General features: G+C 52.0%; 1 protein-coding gene across 1 annotated transcript in view; it reads left to right on the top strand.

Annotated features, from left to right (window-relative positions):
• Nucleotides 1-19,548, top strand: part of DAB2IP (DAB2 interacting protein) — a 232,340-nt gene that overhangs the window by 189,014 nt on the left and 23,778 nt on the right. Inside the window, exons 7-9 of the mRNA XM_067309020.1 lie at nucleotides 11,374-11,518; nucleotides 14,274-14,418; nucleotides 18,847-19,083. Of these exons, the coding sequence (XP_067165121.1) occupies nucleotides 11,374-11,518; nucleotides 14,274-14,418; nucleotides 18,847-19,083 (527 nt within the window). The remainder of the gene's footprint in view (nucleotides 1-11,373; nucleotides 11,519-14,273; nucleotides 14,419-18,846; nucleotides 19,084-19,548) is intronic.

Below are 19,548 nucleotides of genomic sequence, written 5' to 3'. Positions count from 1 at the left end.
TGGCTGAACTACCCAGCTTTGATGCCGAGGACACAATTCCTTCAGCCCAAGCATAGCCAGCAGCAGACATGCCTGCTGGTGCAGAGGTGGCACACTGCGGGCAGGTAAATGCACTGCGGCCTTGAGTAGGACACAGTGGCTTTTGAGATGGTCTTCAAAGCGCAGGAGGAACAGGAAGCGCTCAGTGGGCTTGAGAGCACAGAGGGCAGGGATGGCGCCGAGGAAGCCGGCATGGTGCTGGGTTAGGTTTGAGGCTGAGCGTGGGGCTGGTCCCAAGCTTTGGATGAGGACTGCAGCTCAGTCCGGCAGTGGTTCATACGCTGTTCCTGTGGTGCTGGTGTGTGCAGGAGCCCAGCGGGGCTGGTGTGCACCCTCCACCAGGGCCTCTGTTCTCCTGTGACCCTCCGAAGCCTTCCCGGCCGGGGAGGTGGGTTTCCCGTGCTTAGGCCTTACCAGGAGCCTTCCCAGTGACCTCCCCAGAGTCCTCTTCCCTTTCCCTTGCCCTCTGCTAGCTGAAGAGCGCAGACGTGGCAATCAACAACCCTTAATCCATCTCCCTGATAAAGGGGTTTTTGTGGTTCTTGGCTGCAATAGCTGATGCTAAACTAGCAATTACAGTTGGAGTGAGAAACAAGTGTCCGGTAGATTATGAAGACTCGTTAGCAGCTAATTGCTCTTGCACTGTTTCAGGCTCTGTTTTCCTGTACTGATTTGCTGTAAATACGGTGTAACCCCTTAATGAAGCATGAACGATTGGGTACATGTGTCCATCGAGGGCCGCACTGCAGTTCTCGTGTCCGGAAGAGGCACCACGTGGTGCCGATCCCACAGAGTGGCTGCCGGCCGCTCCAGGCCGCCCTTGGGGGGCAGTCGCCCCCGCGCAGCCTCACGGGCTGCAGAAGGGCGGTTCTCCCTGAGCGGACGTTGCGCTCTCCCCTTCGCAGTAATCAGCTGTCTCCGGCCAACCGGGCGTTCTCTGAAGGTCGTGAGATCCAGCGGCACTGCCCCGCTTGGTCCTGCCCAGAGAGGAGGAGCACGTACAGCTGCTGTGGGCGGCAGGGGGGATGAGAGCTGCCCAGGCAGTGCCCATCACTGCTTCTCTGTTCTCTCTTGACCCCGGCTCAGGCCTTCTGGGGTGTTTCCAGCTCCATCCCTGACTCTGGCACAGCCTCACTCGCTCTCTTCTTGTGCAGCATCAGGCAGCATCTTGCCTGCCCCAGCTGCTGCCAGCGGTGGGACTCGCTGCAGAGGCAGGGAGAAGCTGTGGGGCTCAGTCTTGGACAGTTTGGAGCAGGGAAGCGCTGGTTATTCATGGGGACTTAGCTGATTTACAGGTTCATCAGCAGACAGGTTCGAGGGTACGGGCAAGCTGGGCTGGAGTTCAGCCTTGAGGCAGCCGAGTCTGCGCTGCCTGCAGGCAGGAAGGGCCTTCCCTGCATCCAGGTGCCCTGCCAGGGCCAGCGGGTTCACGTCCGAGTAGAGGCTGAGCGCGACCGATGGGCAGGTGTTTGGGCCTGCTGGTCAGCCCTGAGCTGCCACATCGTATGGACGTGGCCACTGTTATCTGCAGCGAAGGCAAGAGACACGTTTATACCGGTGCCACAAGCACAGGATGCAACGCATGATTAAGTGAGTTAATGTTATACATAGAAAACGCCAAGGAAAAGATCTTACCTAAGAACTACGTCGGGTGAACTGGTGTCAAGCAACATACGCCGATAGACAAGTTCAGTTAAAGCCCTGTGCTGAGCCAGGTAGAAGGCGAGTGTGACCCCGGGGCTAAGAGGAGAAGCAGGGCAGCTGGGACGTTTGGAGGGGCTGCAGCATCCGTTCGCTTTGCTGTTGGAGCACAGGGCCTCGCACGGGGAGCCGCGGGGGCTCTGCGCCACGGCGCACGAGCTGGCAGCTCGCAGCGGGTCGGGCCCGGCGCTGGCAGCAGTGCTTTTCCCTTGGACAGTGTCCGTGTGAAGCGTCTAACTGAGCAGCCCAGGCAGAGCTGCGGCCGGTGGGTCTGCGCTTTGGGATCAGCGGCAAAATCCGGACTTGCCAACAGTACGAGAGAGCGCGGCTCAGAGTTAGTCCCGGGAAGAAAGAACGGAGCAGCAACTCCGGAAGCGTGAGCTGTACTGTTCTCCGGCTGGTTGGGTAGAAGAGGCAGGAGGGAGCAATTAGTGATAAATCAGCCCAAACTGTAATGGGAATGTCAGTGATTTAAACTAATGAATCTCATGGCCCAGGCTGGGACTGCGAAGGGATCTTCTCCTTCGACCGAGCGCTGGCGCTTCTCCGCTGGGAAGGGCCAAGGGCGAGTCGCAGCGCGGGTCGGTGCTTGTCGTGGCGCTGCTGGGGCGCCGGTGTCGGGGAGGTGTGCCGCGACACCGCAGCAGCCCCCGGAAGCTGCCGGGCCTTCAGCATCGGAGTCAGCACAGCCCCGTGTTGCGCGTGGGGAGGGAGGACGTGCCTGGAAGCCCTGACCGGTCGCCAAGGCGGACAGGTGGAGGGAAAGGGAAGAAGCATTTTGGTTAAGCTGAAAGTGCAGGCGGGTTTAGGGAGCTCCCCAGCCCACTGGAAAGGCTCGCAGACCTCCAGGGCAGGCGGTTGTTTGCTGTTTCTGTTCAGGGAAAGCAGAGACTGAAACTGGCACTGTGGCGCTGAGACGAGGGGGCACAGTCCTGTGGCGGAGCAGAGACATGGGCGCCCAGCGCCCGTCGATGATTTGTTATGGGCTTCCATCTTCCCATCAAGAGCCCTGATGACACGTTACCTCTGAGGGTGTGGAGAGGTGCATAACCATTGCGATGGGTTTTGCAGTCCGCAGACTAAAGGCTCAAAGTAATGATTAAAAGCATTTGTTACCATGCTTGGTGTTCCTGGGAATGCTGACCCTCCCCATTAGCATGGCTTGATGTGGCCTGTGTGATGTGGTTCTGGATATGCAGGCTGTGTCCTTCCCAAAGCTAGACTGGTTGTGACTTTTGATGCTTTCAGAGTATTTCCCCTGTCTAGTTTTGTTTCTGGGCTATCTTTCAACTTTTGGAGCTCAACTGTAAGTATATGAAAACTTCCTTGTCCAAACCGTTGGTAGATCAAAACCAGCATCTGGCAAAGCTCTAACTAACCAGCTGCTTACTTGAAATAAATATTTATGGTGTTGTGAATGGAATGAAGGATAAACATGTGGCCCTGTTTGTTTATGCTGCAAGGATTTGCTTCCCCCAAGCAGATGTATTTGCTTCCCCCCATGCGAGCTTGCTGGAAGCTCCCTGCTTTCTCCTCCTCAGCGGCTGGCGGAGGAGACCCTGCAACGTGGGGCTGTTCTCCCCCCTCCTCGGCCAGGCGGGGAATTTGGTCACAGCTCCCTTGGCAGTGCCAGTTTAGATCTGGTAGGAGGAGTGCAGGACCTGGACACACTGTGCAGGGTGCCAGCAAGCGACCGTCCAGCCCCGAGAGCAGTCCTGGAAAGCAGTGGAACAGCCCGGGAGGTTGTTGGGATTAGAGGACGGAGGCTGCGAGGGCAGGAATGCGGGTTGGGAAGGCACAGCATCACTTGGGCTTGGTTGTTTGCTTTGGAAAGCACCCCTTGCTTATCTGCACTGGAGAGGCTGTGAACACAAAAAAGCAAGGATGCTGCATGCGTTCAGCCATATACAGGCCTGGCAGCAGCCATATCATTTCCCCCACAAAGACTTTATCTCTCTGATAATATTTTATAGCAGCTATAGTTGAGCTAATTATGTTTCTAATCAGTTTTATGAGCAGAAAACGTCCCTTCTCCCCCCCTTCCCCAAGATAATAGTTGTGTTGGTTGGGAGGAAAGAAAAGGCTGGTGAGTGGCAGCTTCGGAGATAAGTGCTCTTCCTTTCGCAGGTGTTGTGCGTTATGAGAGCAGGCACTTCAAAGGCACGCGCGTGCGAACCGTCGCCCTCTGCTCGCTGCTTTGTATTCGTGGGGCGCTGCTGCCTGCTAGAGGGGACTGTTTCCGTAACGCTCCACTCTGGAGGCTCCTGTGCGTTTAGTGGTCGTTCAGTGTATTAATGTTATATTCCTCAGTTAGGTTTTCTTATTGCCATAGACAAGGTCATTGCTGTAGATCCCTTGCATTAACCCTCTCATTGCCCCTTCGCCTCCTTTGCCCAAGGAGATTTAGAAAAAGCCAGAAGTGGTCAGAGGATGAGCTCCCCGTGCTCCAAGGACGCAATGTCATTGGTGTTTCCCGGCAGAAAAATGCCCAGCGCTGATGTGAGAGGAGCTGTGTGGTGGTTAAAAGCCAAGGACTAGCGGTCGGGATCCCCGGGTTTCACACCTGCTGTCGAGGACCCCAGTCGCGTGCCCTGCTGCGCTCCCCCCATGTACCTCAGCACCTGCAAGTTCCTTACTGCTAAAACACTGACATATATGTGTTTCCTGACACTCGTCCACCTGTAATCTGCAGCCCTATCAACTCTTGATAATGTCTTTTCACCTCTGCATAAAGGGCCCTGCTGGACTCCGGGCTAGTCTTTGAAATAAGCAGTAATCTTATTACCTTTATCATTTCAATCCTCTTAAAGTTAAGTCAATCCTATTAATCAGGCTTGTGATGTGGAGAATGTTATTTCCAAGTCAATCTGCCCATCAGTCAGTTGTGATATTGGGACCAATAAACTCCAGCACAGAAGGGGAGTATGTTATCGGAGCAGAGCCGCAGATCTCATCAGCGCCGATGACTGTTACACCTCTCGTGTGTCGAGCTGTGAACGTGCCCTGCAAGACAGTGGCTGGGGGACCTTCCCCAGCCTGGCAAGTTATAAAATCCTTCCTGGGTGTGGAAGGGCTGGATGTTATACATCTTGCAAGACTTGTGTTGCTTGTTTCTTATGTGTCTAGAAGGGCTTCTTGTGCCTAGGAGGTGCTCCTGCTCTTGCCTGGGCTCCATCGCGCGCAGCGCAGCAGGTTTGTTCTTCCTGCCCCTGAACTCGGCTGCTGCAGAGACGAGGTACGGCCGAGGAGCCGAGCACGCGTGGCCGGCTGTCTTTAACGCAGCCGGGCCTGAGAGCCGGTGGGCGGGCAAAGCCCCCAGCTGCATGGACCCTCAGCGGGTGGGGGGGGTGGGGGGTCCTTGGCACTGCCCTTGTGCAGCACTGACAGGGCTTTAGTAAAGCTTGACGTTGGCAGCTCGTCTGATGGGGATGACGAGGTGTCCGAAGGCGAGCACACCCGGCACCGCAGAGCAGAGCGGGCAGGACGCCCGGCACTTGTGATTCTCATCAGACTCGTGGGCTGCTCCGGGCTTGAGGATGCCTGTTGCGCTGTAGAAAACTGCTGGAGACAAGGAGAGTCAGAGTTACTGAACGTGTAACTGAATTAGCTGTCGTCTCTGCTCCTGCTTTGCCCCTTGTGAAGAAACTTTTTCTTCCCATTTTGTGTGTGTGTGTGTGTGTGTGTGTGTGTGCGCGCGCGCGCGTGTGTGTTTGAGCTTACCAATTAATCTGCTTTCTCAGCCCTATTGACATCTGCCGGGAAGGACTGTTTTCTTGGGCAGGTGTTGTTTTTTTTTTACTAAGTGAACTTCACTTTTCAATGAGCCTTTCTGAATTCAGGCCGGCCGTGGGGCGGCTGGGGCTGCGAGGGGGCCTTGGCGGTGCCAGTGCCTGCGCCCAGGAGCTCGGTGCCGCCTGGCACGGGAGAGACAGCCGCAGACCACGGCCCGCCGGGGACCAGCGCAGAGCACCGCAGCACCGCACCGCGCTCCCCGCGGGAGCATCGCCGAGAGCTCTCCCCCCCCTTCCGTCTTCCTCAGCCGAGGTCCGGGCGATTGCCCCCGGCAAAGCCAAGCAGTCCCGCCGTAAGGCGGCGTGTTTAGTCAGCCATCCTGAATTGCCTCGTAAGTGAGGGACGAGGCAGGGGTTAGAATGTGTTTCCCACCCCATAGAAAGATGTTGGTTGGTTGTTGTGTGAGAAAGGAAGGAGAACGCACACAAGTGAGGCAGGGGAAGCCGCGTCTGAGAGTCACCGGATGAAGGCACGGGGGGGGGAAAGGAAATCTTTTTAGGCTACGCTACAGATAAATCAGGGTAGAGATTTTTGCGGGTTAGTGAGGCACATGGAACAAACCCCGGCACGAGGGTGGTGTTGGGCTGGCGCCGCAGACCGCCATGTGTGGGGAGGGCGTGCGTTGGGGTGGAGGGGTGATGCTCGGCTGCGAGCTGCCGGAGCAGCGGAGGAGGAGGTTCGGAGGAGCTGCGGAGGAGGACGGGGGCGATGCGCTGCAGGCTAACGCAGGCGGCCCGCACAAGCGGGAGGCTGCAGCACGGGAAATACTTGCCGTGGTGAGTTTTGGCCATGAGGTTGTGCTGAGGAACGCGCCTGCCCTCCCGGCGCTGGCAGAGAGGCTGGCACCGACTGTCCGGTAAGGGCCTGGGGCGGAGGAACAGCCCCAGAAAGTTCAACGCCAGGTGTGATTTTGGAAGGACTTGCAGGAGCTGCTCTGGGATAGGGCGAGCTGCAGTGAGCTAATGCTTGGTTTATTTGAAAAAGTGCTGGAAACCAGTGCTGCCTTGTGCTGTCATGCCCTGGATTTATTTATTTATGAATTGTTCTTCTTTATTAGCATATGTGCAGTGACTGCAGTCGCACAGGTTCAGCTGTGTCCACTCTCAAGCAAATATCCTTAAAACAAACATAGGAACAAGCCTGAAGAACGCTGCTACTGCCCTTAATTTTTGTTGTAGACCTTTTCCTTCCCCTCTCAACTCTGATGTAATGAAATAAAGCATCTTATTTTCTTACATTGCCAGGGGCCCTAACTAAAAACAACCCCCTGCTGATCTCTGCTGCTCAGAAACAGGGAGTTTTATTGGCTTTAGTTATTGCATTTTATTCAGAGCCTTGTATGTGGGTGAGTGAGGCCCCCGGAGGGATTCGGCGAGTATTTGCATTCCATTTGTGTCTTCCAAGTGCTGGCTGCTGGCGTATTTAAGGCACAGATACCAGACGTGATCCAGAGCTGATGTGGCTTGTTCGTGTGGAGGGAAGGCAAGACCTGAAAGATGGCCCTGAGACTGAAATTGCGGGGTGTCATGGGAACTGACCCATGAACACGGCTCCTTACCAGCAGCTAGTGGGCCTCCGCTGTGCTGGGTGAGAACGGCCTTTGCAGAGGAGCTCATCCAAGGACACTCTCCGTGGGTGTTTTGACCTTATGGTGTCTCTCGGGGCCAGTTTGTCCAGCCCAGCAAGCTGCCTCCTGTAGGCAGGCTCTGCTGAGACTGCCAGGGCTGTCCGGCCCAAACCGGGGGTGGACCTGCTGGAGCAGCTCAGAGAGCCTGGCCGCAAGATCTGGTTTGATGCCCTGACTCTGGCATGCAGTTCCTGTGGAGCTGGTCAGTAGCAGGGCCGGATTCTGCCGCGTTACGCCCCAGTCTGCATGCGGCACGGTAACTGAGCTCTTTGCGATTTCAACAACTTTGCTGGCGACTCTGGAGACAAGGTGTTTATTTTCTCACCAACAGAGGTCCTTTACAGGAGAAGGACCACAGCAGAGGCTGGAGAGGGATCTCTTCTGGCTTCATGTTGGGTCACACACTACTGGATATTTGCCTCATTTTAAATTCTGATAAGTTCTGTAGATTAGCTAAAATCATCAAAATGGTGAACATGATGAAAAAATGGCAAAAAACTTGTCCCCAGGTTTCAGCAGCTCAGCATGGCTGGCTCTCAGTTTGTTTCTGTGTCAAAACTTGTAGTCCTTCACCCGTGTCCTGCCCTGGCGTTGTTCCCTGAGCTGTGGGGAGAGGCCAAGGCAGTACTGCCTGCAGCCGGCGGCACAGCAGCTCCCAGCCAGGTCCTCCACTGACGAGGAAAAAAAAAAAGGCAAGCGCTTGGCCAAGAGGAGCTATAAAACTCAGTGTTCCTGAGATAATTAGTATGTTGGGAAAGTGACAGGAAAGAGAATCAAGCAAAGCCAAGGTCAGCATCTGCTAATTGAGAATCAGCACCTTGTGTCAGCCTGAGCTGTGGCTTGGAATTGAAACGCACCCTGGGAGAGACCCAGGCAGATAAAGGTGATGGAGTTACCCAGATAGCAGCTAAAGGGATTTGAGCAGGGGTTTAAAGTTTCATTCCAGCTTGGCTGATAAAAGGGGCAAAATCAGAGAAAATAGTGAAGGGAAGTCATGTGCTTTGGTTCCAGGAGGGATTCCTGCCTGTGCAACTGCCAGAGAATTACAGACTTAGCAGGCCTGTGAGGGGGCGATCTTCTGGCTAAAGAAATAATGAGTGACAGTGACACATTTTTGAAGAGCTTCTCCCCTGGCTTCAGCTGGGAGGTCGTGGCAGTGTGTTGGCCCCAGGTGTGGTCCTGCAGGAACGCGGCCTGGGGGAGCTGTTTGCGGCCCAGAACTGCGGGGCTGCTGCCCGGCGCGAGGGGCCAGGGCGCTTCAGCCCGGCCCGTGGCCGCGGGGCCAGCCCCCGAGGGCATGGCCAAGGCTCCTCTCCAGACGCTGGTGTTGCCCTGTCTCTCAAAAGGCTGCGCCAATACAACAGGTAAGAGGACTGCGGACTTTTTAAGCCAACTCATAGAATTAGGTGGGGAGCAGCCACGTTGGGTCCAGATCTGTGGGATGGTTTCAGAGTCCTGGAGGAGAATTGTCTTCTCCCTTCGGTTCCGAGGCTTTTCAGAGATAGTTCAGGGCCTCCCACTTTCTTCTTAAACTGGGATTTTCCAGAGAGGCAGCGCGGGCCCCTTCAGCTGCAGATAGAGCGCTGCTGGTAAATGAGGTGGGTGGGATGGTCCCGAGATGCCAGCGAGGTAGCCTGCCCGGGGACAGCAGCCAGGGGCAGCTCTCAGTGCCGGGGCTGCGCGTCCGCCTCGAGGTGATACCGGCACTGGCACCGTAGAGGGGAGCCGGGGAAGGTACCGAGAGCCAGCGCGGGTGTGTTGCGTAGCGGCATGGGCCCAGCCCCGCGCAGGAAAGGGAGCCCCCGGCAGGGGTGCTGCCGGAGCGCTGCATCCCCGCCGCCCGGCTCAGCGCGTTCCCCGCCGCAGGCCCTGCTGAGTGTCTGTGACTTGCTGTGTTTTTTACTTCTATTAGGTTTTGTCTTTAAACAAAAATAAACAATTGTTAGGACTTAAGAGACAGCTGCCCTGTGCCTTGAAGGTGTTCAGAACTATACTGTTGTGTTGCAACTCATTTTACTACATGTCTTGTCCCTAGAGAAGGGAAGGTTTGAATCCCTGAATGTACCTGCCTTCCTATGTTCACCTGCTTGTGGGATTGCGTTGGCTTTTTATCACATATGCAGTGCAAGTTTTGAATCATTCTGTGCATGAAACTGTATGTTTGTAGTTCTTATTAAATGACAAGACTAATTTCTGAGAGGAACAAAAGCCTCTTGGCTGTCGACGCAGCTCAGAGTCTCTGCTGTTGCTGCAGACAGCTGCTATGCGAACCTGGCCTTTACACAAGATGCTGGGAAAGATGAAGGTGGATAAAACAGTACTGCATATAACTTGCTTTCTATGCCAGTAAATATGTTTAATCTTCCTAACAAAGCAAAGCAGGCCATCGGTCAAGTTGGTCAGTGAGCTGTATTATTGCTGCCAGTCTTCGTGGGAGGAATGGGACTGCTTGGTACCGCAGAGAGATCATCAGCATTTCTCTCTTCACCTCCCCTTTTTTTAGATGTAAAACATACCTGACTGCAGCCTGGATTTTTTCTTTGTCTGGAGGAGAAGCATAATACTGAAGGGCCTCAGCATTAAGTGGTTTGGGCATGAAATGGGCCAAGAGTGAGTCCCAGGAGGAGGCCATCATTTCCAGGTCACCCTTGGGATTCAGCACAGGATGGAAGGTGTCCAGAATATGCCACACTCCAGGTGGAGTTGTTTCTTGAACTCTGATTAAGATTTTAATGCTTTGGCATCCATATGAGAAGTAAACCCCACCAGAGACGGAGCTAAGCGCCTCTTTTGCGAATCTGTCAGACAGCTGCTGGCAGGGTATGGCACCTGGGTGTCCTGTCTCCCCAAGGCTGGGTTGAAGCACGCTGCATCCTGGCCGCAGCGTGTCAGGAGGCCGGGGCTGGCCCGTCAGGAGCTACGCTCTGGCTGGGGGACGGGAGGACAGGACTGGAGCTCTGTGCTGCAGCACTGGGATGCTTCTCCTGTCTGTGCCCCAAAATGGGTTACATGCGGTGCAGTCATGACGGATAAAGAGATAACCCTTAAAGAAGAGTTATTACCGAGCAGATTATTTTGTTTTAGAAGAAGGCAGTTTAAAAACGGTGCCTTTGGTTATACAAGTAAATTTAAATTTCTCTGTTTCCTGCATGAGGAAACAGTAAGAGATATAATGTGCATCATTTACACAGTGTCAGCAGGCTGGCTTCCTTTGCCGTCCAGGTGAGTGGTGCTGGGTGGGAGGATGTCGACTCCTCAGTACCAGCACAGCTATGAGCTAAGCTGAGGTCCATAGCTGATTTTTTCCATTAGCAGTGCAGAGAACAGAAACTGAATATATATTAGCATTAAAAAGCTGCATGGTCCTGCATTAATGCTAGCTACACCACACTAAATATTACACCACACAGTGGATTTTCAGCAGAATGCATGGGGTGAATCAGAACACATGACCCTCTCTGGTCAGTTAACACCCTCGCTGAAGCAGATGTGGAACTCTGTCTTAAGTGTTGTTTTTGTATTAGAATTTACAATTCAAAGAGCCCAAACTGATGCACAGGGCAGCTGTCAGTGTGCATTTTGCTCCTACTTACCGGTTCCATTACTGTGCAGCGCAGATGATGATAAAATTGCATGGTATTTGGATCTATGCATATTACACCAAAAATGTGCCCAAGATGGAACTATAGCAGTGCTGTTTATTTGCAGGTATACTAAGTAAATGGGGCGTTTGAGCATCTTGATGCACATTACAGGCTTGATTCTCAGGCATTAGCTGTGGGACACAGCTCATGACATAGAAGTATGCCCATTTCGCAATCAGTGCAGTTAGATACCAAATGCAGCCACACTTAACAATGGAGAAAACATTCTATTCACAAAACGTGAGGCTGAGATGAGACCTACCTAAAAACTGGTACGGATGGAGGTGCTAATGTGGCGCAGGACTGGAATGAGTAACACATTTGGAGTGCAAAAGCTGTGACTCCACCAGGGATTTATTTCTCTACTTATCTCTGTGAGGTTGGAGGAACAGAAGAAAAGTCAGGTTGGAAGTAATGTAATGTGCACACAGAGGGTCACCAGCAGCACCTACATTCCTTCTTGTGTCTTAAGAAGATGAGACCTCTTTGGAGAAGGGGTGTATGCTGCCTGCTCTGCTAAACAAAGCATATGTCAGTACGTGGTGACCCACCATGGACTTTGCTTTCCAGGATTTCTTGACTGACCTGATGATGTCTGAAGTTGATCGCTGTGGTGAGAATGAGCATCTCATTTTCAGGGAGAATACACTGGCCACCAAAGCAATCGAAGAATACCTGAAGTTGGTGGGGCAGAAATACTTGCAAGATGCCTTAGGTATGTACAGACACTTGGCAAGTCTCACCCACAGAATACGATCCTTGGAAAGGACCATGCTAGAGCAGGGGAGTTGGACTAGATGATCTCCAGAGGTCCCTTCTAACCTCAACCCTTCTGTGATTCTGTGATACACCTCTGTGAATTTCCTTGTGTTCCGCACTGTGGAAAAAACATCAGCTGAGTACTGGTGGCCTTCAGCGTATCAGAGGCACCAACATTTACCAAGGTGAAGGTTTCTCTGGCAGTTTACCAGAAGCCTAAAGGCTGCAAGCAGTTTGCCTAAAATAAAGTCAAGCACAGATGTCCTAGAAGGTACCAGAAAGTTGCAGGCCACAAGCCCAGGGCTGCCAGCAGGCAGTGCAGCTGGGCTGCGCCACCAGCCCGAGTCACGGAGCAGCGCACGCAGCCGGCACGGCTCGCACCTAGGTCTGAGTGCGGGGTACAGCCACGGGCCGCACGGTGCAGCCTTCTCCTCCCAGGTGAGGGTCGCTGCTGAGTTAGCTCTTTAATCTGCTTTCAGAGGAGATAACAAATTGGTATTTGAAGGTGTTATGCTATCTGCCAAGTCTTGTCTCCGTACTGGCAGTGTCATGGAGGCCTGATTGAATCCTTCCCCTGACTGCGCGCCCGCACTCAGACTCTTTCTCCCCTCAGTTATTTGCAGTACTATTGAGTCAGATGAAATCTCCCAAATTACAGTGATGAGAGTTGCTTCCCAGTCCACACCAGGAACCCTCCTGGTAGTTTTTTTTTAAAAAGGCTGGCTATGCTTATGGCTCCAAAAATATTTCTCCTGTTGCAAATGAAAATAATTAGAGCTTCTGCTTCAGGGTAGGTCAGGAAGGAATTGCTGTGTACAGCCAACACGACAAGGATGAGGAGGGGCTCTCGTTGAAGCCTTATGTCTTAGACTGAGCAAAGGCAGCTAGATCGGATGCACATCCTTACAGTATCTCTATCTCTATCAAGCTGTTAATTTTTCAGTATGCTGAATTCTTTCTAATGGATTTGTGTAATTTTAGGAAGGAGCAAAAAAAATGTAAATACTTTATTAATAATAATGAAGTTGAGGAAGGGGAGATCATTGAGCCAGTCAAACCGATGGACCCTGCGAGATGAGGAAAAGGGATATTAATTTGTTTCTGCCTTGTAATGCTTTCTGTTTGAAGGCAAGTCGGTAACTAGATTATCTCACAGAATTTTTAAAAAGTCAGGAGATTAATGAAAAGAGGGAATTTCATAATACTCTCCTTTCAGGGCTCAATGCAAATGCTACCAGGCAGCTTCATCTAGTATAGGAGGAGCCTGCGGTTCTCGCTTGCTGTTAGGGGCGCTGATTCTGTGTAGACCTTTTATCAGTGAAATGATTCATCTTTATGTCACAAGGTAACACAATACAGTATAGTGCTTTCCTTTAAACCATGAAGCACAAGCAAGTAATAGGGCAGGATAATAACAGCAGGCATCACCTGCAGGTGAGCAGAGAGGCTCCAGAACTCCCTGGCGGAACTGAAAATACATTGGACAGGCTCTCCGATACTTAATTAAAATCTGCTTTGGCAGTAGAATGGGAAGAATACAGACTAGAGTGGGCAAAAGCAGGAGGACAGGAGGAGATAAGCAAACCTTTTGGAACTAGAAGACAAATGGAAACCTTTCCCCTGGCACAGCACCCACCCCTGCAGGTCCCTGTGCGAGGCCGAGGGCAGCCGGTGAAGCAGCGTACCCTTCCAGGGAAGCGCTTCTCACGGGATGGCCGGTCTGAGCACGCTTCCTGAGGGACCCTGTCCACCCTCGCCTGGCAGCCTGGCCGTGCTCCCACAAAACTCGCAGAAGTAGCTAAATACTGCTTGTTAATTCCCATCAGTATCCTGTCATGCTGTCTCCCCAGCCACTACTGTGCGCTAACCGGGATGGACAGCTGCAATTCCCAGCTCGTTGGCTGGACGTGTGCAGAAGTGGTGGGAAGCACCCTCAGCCCGGGTGGCACTGGTCTGTGCCCACTGTATGCCGGGATAAATGGCGACATGAGGATGAGATGCTGCAGTGCAGGGCTGCTCTGCAAATCTGGGAGGGTGACAAACAGCCAGTCGGCAAACAGGAGTGCAGGGAAACTTGGAGAAATATTTTAATCTAATTTTGTGTGATGCTCAGCTCAAAATAAACCAAGAAAATTGTTTCTTTCCTTTAATTACCTATTTTTCCTGTGAATCACATTGGCTCGTCAGTGCCAGGGTGCTGTAATAGGCAGAGTCTGCCATAGCAGGACATCTTACAAATAATTACAGAACTTGCCAACGTACTTACTGCTGGAGTAGCCCAAGGGGACGTCTCTGAAATTGGTATAATCTGGGGGGATCAGGGCAGGCTGAGGAAAGCAGTCTTTTGGCACAATAGTTCTGATGTAATTGCCCACAGCCATGTAGACAGAGCTGCCAGCTGGGGAATAGGGATAAAACTTGTTCATCAGGAGTTTGGGTGCCTTTCTGCAGGGCTTGCTTTATTGTTCTGTGAACTTCCAAGGCCATGCAGGCTGCTCCCAGCAGCAGGATCCACTCAGAGATCTTGACAGCTGGCTGGGGCACAACCTCCCCTGGGAGCCACCTCCGATTACTTTCATACTCCCAGCTTTGTTCATTCAACGTGACAGGGGTTGGGCTAACTCCTTGTGCACTGGGGCTTACAAACCGTCTTGCTTGTAGACTGCTTCTCTAGTGTCTCCAAAATCCATCACTGACTGTCTGTTTTACAGGGGAGTTTATCAAGGCTCTGTATGAATCAGATGAAAACTGTGAGGTGGATCCCAGTAAGTGTTCATCTTCGGACCTTCCTGAACATCAGAGCAACCTGAAAATGTGTTGCGAGCTGGCCTTCTGCAAAATCATCAACTCTTACTGGTCAGTATCCCACAGGTGTCACTTCTCTCCGCATGCCTTTAGCTATTGCAGAAGCAGCACAGCTGTAGAGAAGTGTAGCATCAGCCTGTTGGTATCTGCCTCTTAGCTGTTCTGATGGACATCTTTTCAGAGAGCTTTGGATAAGAACTGCAGGGCTTTGCGCACGCCCTGCAGGATGTAGGGGAGTCCCTGTGACTGCTGTCTGAGGCTGCCCCAAGGCACTGGTGTCTGGGGAGACAGGAACTGAGGTGAAGACAGACTGGCGCCCAGGGTATGCCATGGGTTACACACTCTCAGGTGCGCTCTGCAAACATACGCAATACCTCATCTCTTGTGTGTCTGGCCCAGGAATGGGAGAGAGTTGTTGTGGGTCGTGGCTGCAAACAGTGGAACAATTTGTCAAGAACAGATTCTTCTTCTGAGCTCGGCTTGTTTGGGGATGCAGTTCTGCAGAACCTTAAGGCAAGCTAAGGGTGTGCTGCCATGGGTGGACCCTTCCCTTCTGCCTTCCCTGGTGCCTGCCCAGGAACCAGCTTGCTGCAAGTCAGATGTGGTGTGGCACCAGCAAGGGAGAGGAACATGGTGTGGATAGGCAGGAGGGAGAGACAGCAGCTCCAGCTCTATCCGAGTTTGGAGTATCTGCTCTGGAGGCGTGACAGAGTCACTGATTCCCCACGGTTTTTTTCAGTGGTAGGTAGGGGTTACTGGAGCACAGACACTGGGACAGAGCAGTGGAATCAAGGAACAAGAAATGCTTTTCCCACTGTGGCCAATTCAGAGAGGGGCTTGATGCCCATTGTATATGAAAGTCAGGAATTAAGGGCAGAAATGCATGTCCTGGGTCTCATACCCATACAAAAGTTCTAAACATGCCAAACATACCAGACTCATGGACTTTGCCTGATGGGAACAGATGTTCTGATACCAGCTTAAAGTTTCATGTAATTCTTGTCTGCTGTCTCCTGCATTCTCCTGCCTCCAAAGCATCACATAGTCTGAAATCCTGCAGCAGCGAGGGTTTGTGGCTCTCCTCACGCCTGCAAGGAAGCTGTATCAGCACTGGGAGCTTTTGTTCAGGCAGGTGTTCTCTGGCTGCAGAGTGCTGGAGCCCTGGAGGCACTGCTCTTACTTTCTTACTGGACTCTGGGTTGCTGTTTGGCTCAGTGTCGTGCATTCCTCTGGGCTAAGCTCTTGCTCCCAGCCCGTGGGGCAGCTTGCTGAGGCAGAGATGGGGAGTTCACTGTTCCACTGGCACAAGGTCTGGTATGCAGTTTGAGGCATTTCCCAGTTGTTCATTTTCGGAGGGTAGGTGAAGGTTCTTGCAACTAGTTGGGACAGGCTTGAATAAGCAAAATTGATTGGAGTAAGGTAGTTACCAGTTTGTGTTGTGGAGGTGGCTGTCAAGCCTGGCTGTGCTCACGATGTTGTCTCTTGCTAGCACTGGGGACTGGGAGCCAGTAGTCCGTAAGGTCTGTTATGGATACTGCCTTCAAAGATAACTTGAAAGGGGAAAAAATGGGCTTGTGCCCCTCTTTGAGGAATAAAAATGCTGGATTTGTAGTCTTCCTGCTTAAAACTCTGGGCTTAGTTTTTATTAATGTATTTTGTAACAAAACCATTGTTGCAAAGCATCAACTAAGGATAATTTTGGAGGAAGTCTTTGATAATAAGGACTTCTCCTTTTCTCCTCGTTGCAGCTGTTGTATTGAGGTCTGAAAACTCACTGTATGTAATCTCCTAGGATACCAAATGTGCCCTCCTGGAAGCCCAGGAAGGAAGGGAATTGCTTTTCCTGATATTGCTCGGGGAGAGAACAAGCAGCCAAAGTCTCACTCAGACTTCCTTTATCTACCACAAGTAAGAAAAAGGGCAGATTTCTCTACCAGGTAGCCTGTACCTTATCTTGGGCCAATTAGTAATTCTCTGACTCAGGAACTGCACTTACCTGCTTTCCCAGGAGACATTCACTGCTTCTAGTCACCACTGGATTATAATTGTTTGAATTAGTTTCCTCCTAAAAATAACCAAAGCGACACTAACAGGTCAGTCTAAAAATAGGCTTGAAAAGTGACCTAAGGAAAGTCAAGAATGCATGGAAAGTTTCTTCCTCCAGCTCTCCCTTTAGGAGGAAGGCCGAAGCAACTGAGCTGCTGCTCTGTGAGTGTTTCTCTCTCAGTCCTTTGTGCTCAGTGGTTCTTGGGGATTAACTGGGCTGATGATGAGTGTTTGGGATTGGCCAAGGTATCCTGACAGCTAACGATCTTGCTTTAAATAGAGTGCCAGAGTGTGCATGCTCATCTGCTGGAGAGAGTCAGAGAGAGGAAAGAGGTTTACAATAACTGAAAATTGTTATAATTATGACATAATTTAGACATCTGGAAAGTTTCAGTGTAAGCAGAATTTCAGCATGTGGAGGCTTGTTACTGGGAAGTTGGGTAATGAATTATGGACCCGTTTGTCACATAAAGCCAGCTAACTGAATTCTGTCTGCTGCTACACAATTGAACTTTTATAGTCTCTTAGCCTGTGATAGTGAATGGTACTTTACGGGCTGCATGCATTTGGTACATACATTTTCAAGGGTTTACTTTTCAGTAACTGTCCAACCTGTCCAGATCATTCAAGCTTTAAATTGCTCAAAGGATTCTAGTATTTCTGGGCAAATACCATGAAGTAGAAGGACTCTGTCCCATTGATTGGATTAAGCCAAAGACAGAGGAGAGCTTATCCAGCCAAAAAAATTGGCTGGTGCTATTTATAATGCACAGGGTAAAAGCTCATGACTGTGAAAGCATGAAGCCAACGCTGAGCAGGAGCTGAACATGATGGCAGCATTTGCCAAGTGCTTCCATGGAGAGTCACCCCTTAGGTCAGAGATGGAGAACGCTGAGAAATCCTGAGCACAAAGACACACACCTCCATATGCACCAGTGCGCTGAACGGCAAATGGGCTGCCTCGTGGCCAGGAAGGAGACTGCAGAGGTGCGCAGCTGGCCAGGTTTAACAGCAGCAGCCCCCAGACCTGGAGCATGCTGCTGGCCAGTGCAGTGTTCAGCCAACCAGCAGCACAAATAAATAAGGGGTGAGTGTTGCGTGCGCTGCAGCAGGGCAGTGGGAGCCATAAAAGCCTGACTGCTCTTGAAGCATGTACACTGCTAGCTCAGGTAGTGGCGACAGACCTGGAGGCCATGGACATTTGGCCGCAGGGCACGTGACGGAGCACAAAACCCAACAGTTTCCGAACTCTGCAGCTGTGTAGGGGAACAGTCAGTTGGGCTTGCTAAGTGAGCATCTGTAGCCCTGGGAAGTGGAGGCCACAGGATGGGAAGTGCTGGCACCAGGAGGAAGGTCCAAGGGCTGGCAGCACTGCTGCAGAGGAAGCATGCGCAGTTGGGTTCTCTTAATTGTCCCCTCATTTTAAAGCCTCCTGTTCTGTTCTTGCTGCTGCTTGACAGCGTTTTGGCAGTGTGCTGCACAGTGCGAGGCCAGGACAGTGCGACTCACATGGTTTTCTCTTTCTGACTTGTGTGAGATTCAGCCACAGGGCAGTCAAGCCCAGAGAAGGGGTCAAGCTTGTTACAAGCCTGTTCACATTGCTTTGCTTATCCCAGCTATTCCCTGCAGCAAAACTGAGAAACTGTCCTCTGAAATGGCCCTTTGCTAAGGTGATTTATGGCCTAAAATGGAGTCTGCCACCCTCCTCAGTCTGCTTTCATATCATCCAGCTCTGTAGGTAAATAGCTTTAGTTTTTAAACAAAAACTGTGGTTGCTGGCCAGGGCAGCCTCCTGGGAGGAGGGGGAAGGGGCTCTGTACCAAAGACCTGGCAGGCCAATGGCCCAGTGCGGTGGGAGCCGCTGTCAGCCTGCTCCTGCGTGTGGGTGTACCCAGCTGAGTAAATAATACATGATGGGAACAGGATAAGGTGGGAGCAGGGAGCTGGGGAGGGCCCGAGGAGAAATCGGCAGCAAGTTCTCCAGTGATAAGGGCTGCTGCAGCTGGAGTTCATTTGACCCATGGGAATTTTGGAATTTAGGAAAGCCAGGCTGAATTCTGTGCGAAGTTACAAGTCTGGAATAACTCTGCTGGGGTTCTGCAGTTATACCAGTTACAGTGAGATTTGACTCAAATGCTTGAACAACAGTATTACAATTTGCACACCCCTCCCTCCAAACACCAGCTGTGCCAGTGACCCCAGGTATTGCCACTGTCTCTGCCAGTGTCCTGGGCATGGACTAAGAACCTTCTCCATTGTGGTCTGAATCCCCTTCTAATGGGAGCTCTGCAAAAAAGTGAGAGGGCTCTACCTTTGTAAGAAGGTCTTGGTGTCGTGCCCTATGGCTGATTCATGCCATGTTTAGTTACTGCTGCGTGGCAGCTTGAACCCCCGGCCTTGAATTTACCATCTCTGAACATTCTGTCATTTCAGTGTCTTCCCAAGGGAGCTCAAAGAAGTTTTTGCCTCATGGAGACAAGAATGCAGTAATCGTGGCCGCCCAGACATCAGTGAGCGTCTGATCAGTGCCTCCTTATTCCTCCGATTCCTCTGTCCAGCCATCATGTCCCCCTCTCTCTTCAGTCTCCTCCAGGAGTACCCGGATGACCGCACTGCACGCACTTTGACCCTTATTGCCAAAGTCACCCAGAACCTCGCCAACTTTGCCAAGTAAGTTGGGCTGCAGGAGCAGGAGGGGCAGGTCTGAAGAGGAGGAAACTCCAGACATGTGGGTTGGCTGGATTCAAAGCAGAGGGTCAGTGCATTGGCAGCAGCTCTGCAGGTGGCTGGCTTAGGCTCTCCAGGGCAGCAATCACGTGCAAAGTCCCATGCTGTTCTGCCAGTGTGCTGCAAGCCCAAGCCGCAAGGATGCAGCTCCAAAAGGACTCAGTGGGAGTATCAGCAGGGCCTGAAAGAAAAGTGAATTTGGGAGAGGTCCTGGCACTAGCAGCAAGGTGGCTAAGCTGTACTGTGGGTGTTTCTCTGCATTAGAAGCTGGACCCAGTGCTGGCCACATGGTAGAGCCATGGCTCCTGGATCAGGAGTGCTACACTGGCCGCTCCTCTCCTAGATGGAAAAGGCCTGTTTGTTGTTCTGTTTTTTTCCCACATCTCTCTGAGAGCCGTTCCCTCACTG

The sequence above is a fragment of the Apteryx mantelli genome, chromosome 21, assembly GCF_036417845.1.
Source record: "Apteryx mantelli isolate bAptMan1 chromosome 21, bAptMan1.hap1, whole genome shotgun sequence".
NCBI classification, from domain to species: domain Eukaryota; kingdom Metazoa; phylum Chordata; class Aves; order Apterygiformes; family Apterygidae; genus Apteryx; species Apteryx mantelli.
Note: the sequence above shows the minus strand (reverse complement) of the source record. Positions and strands in the feature narration are given on the sequence as shown.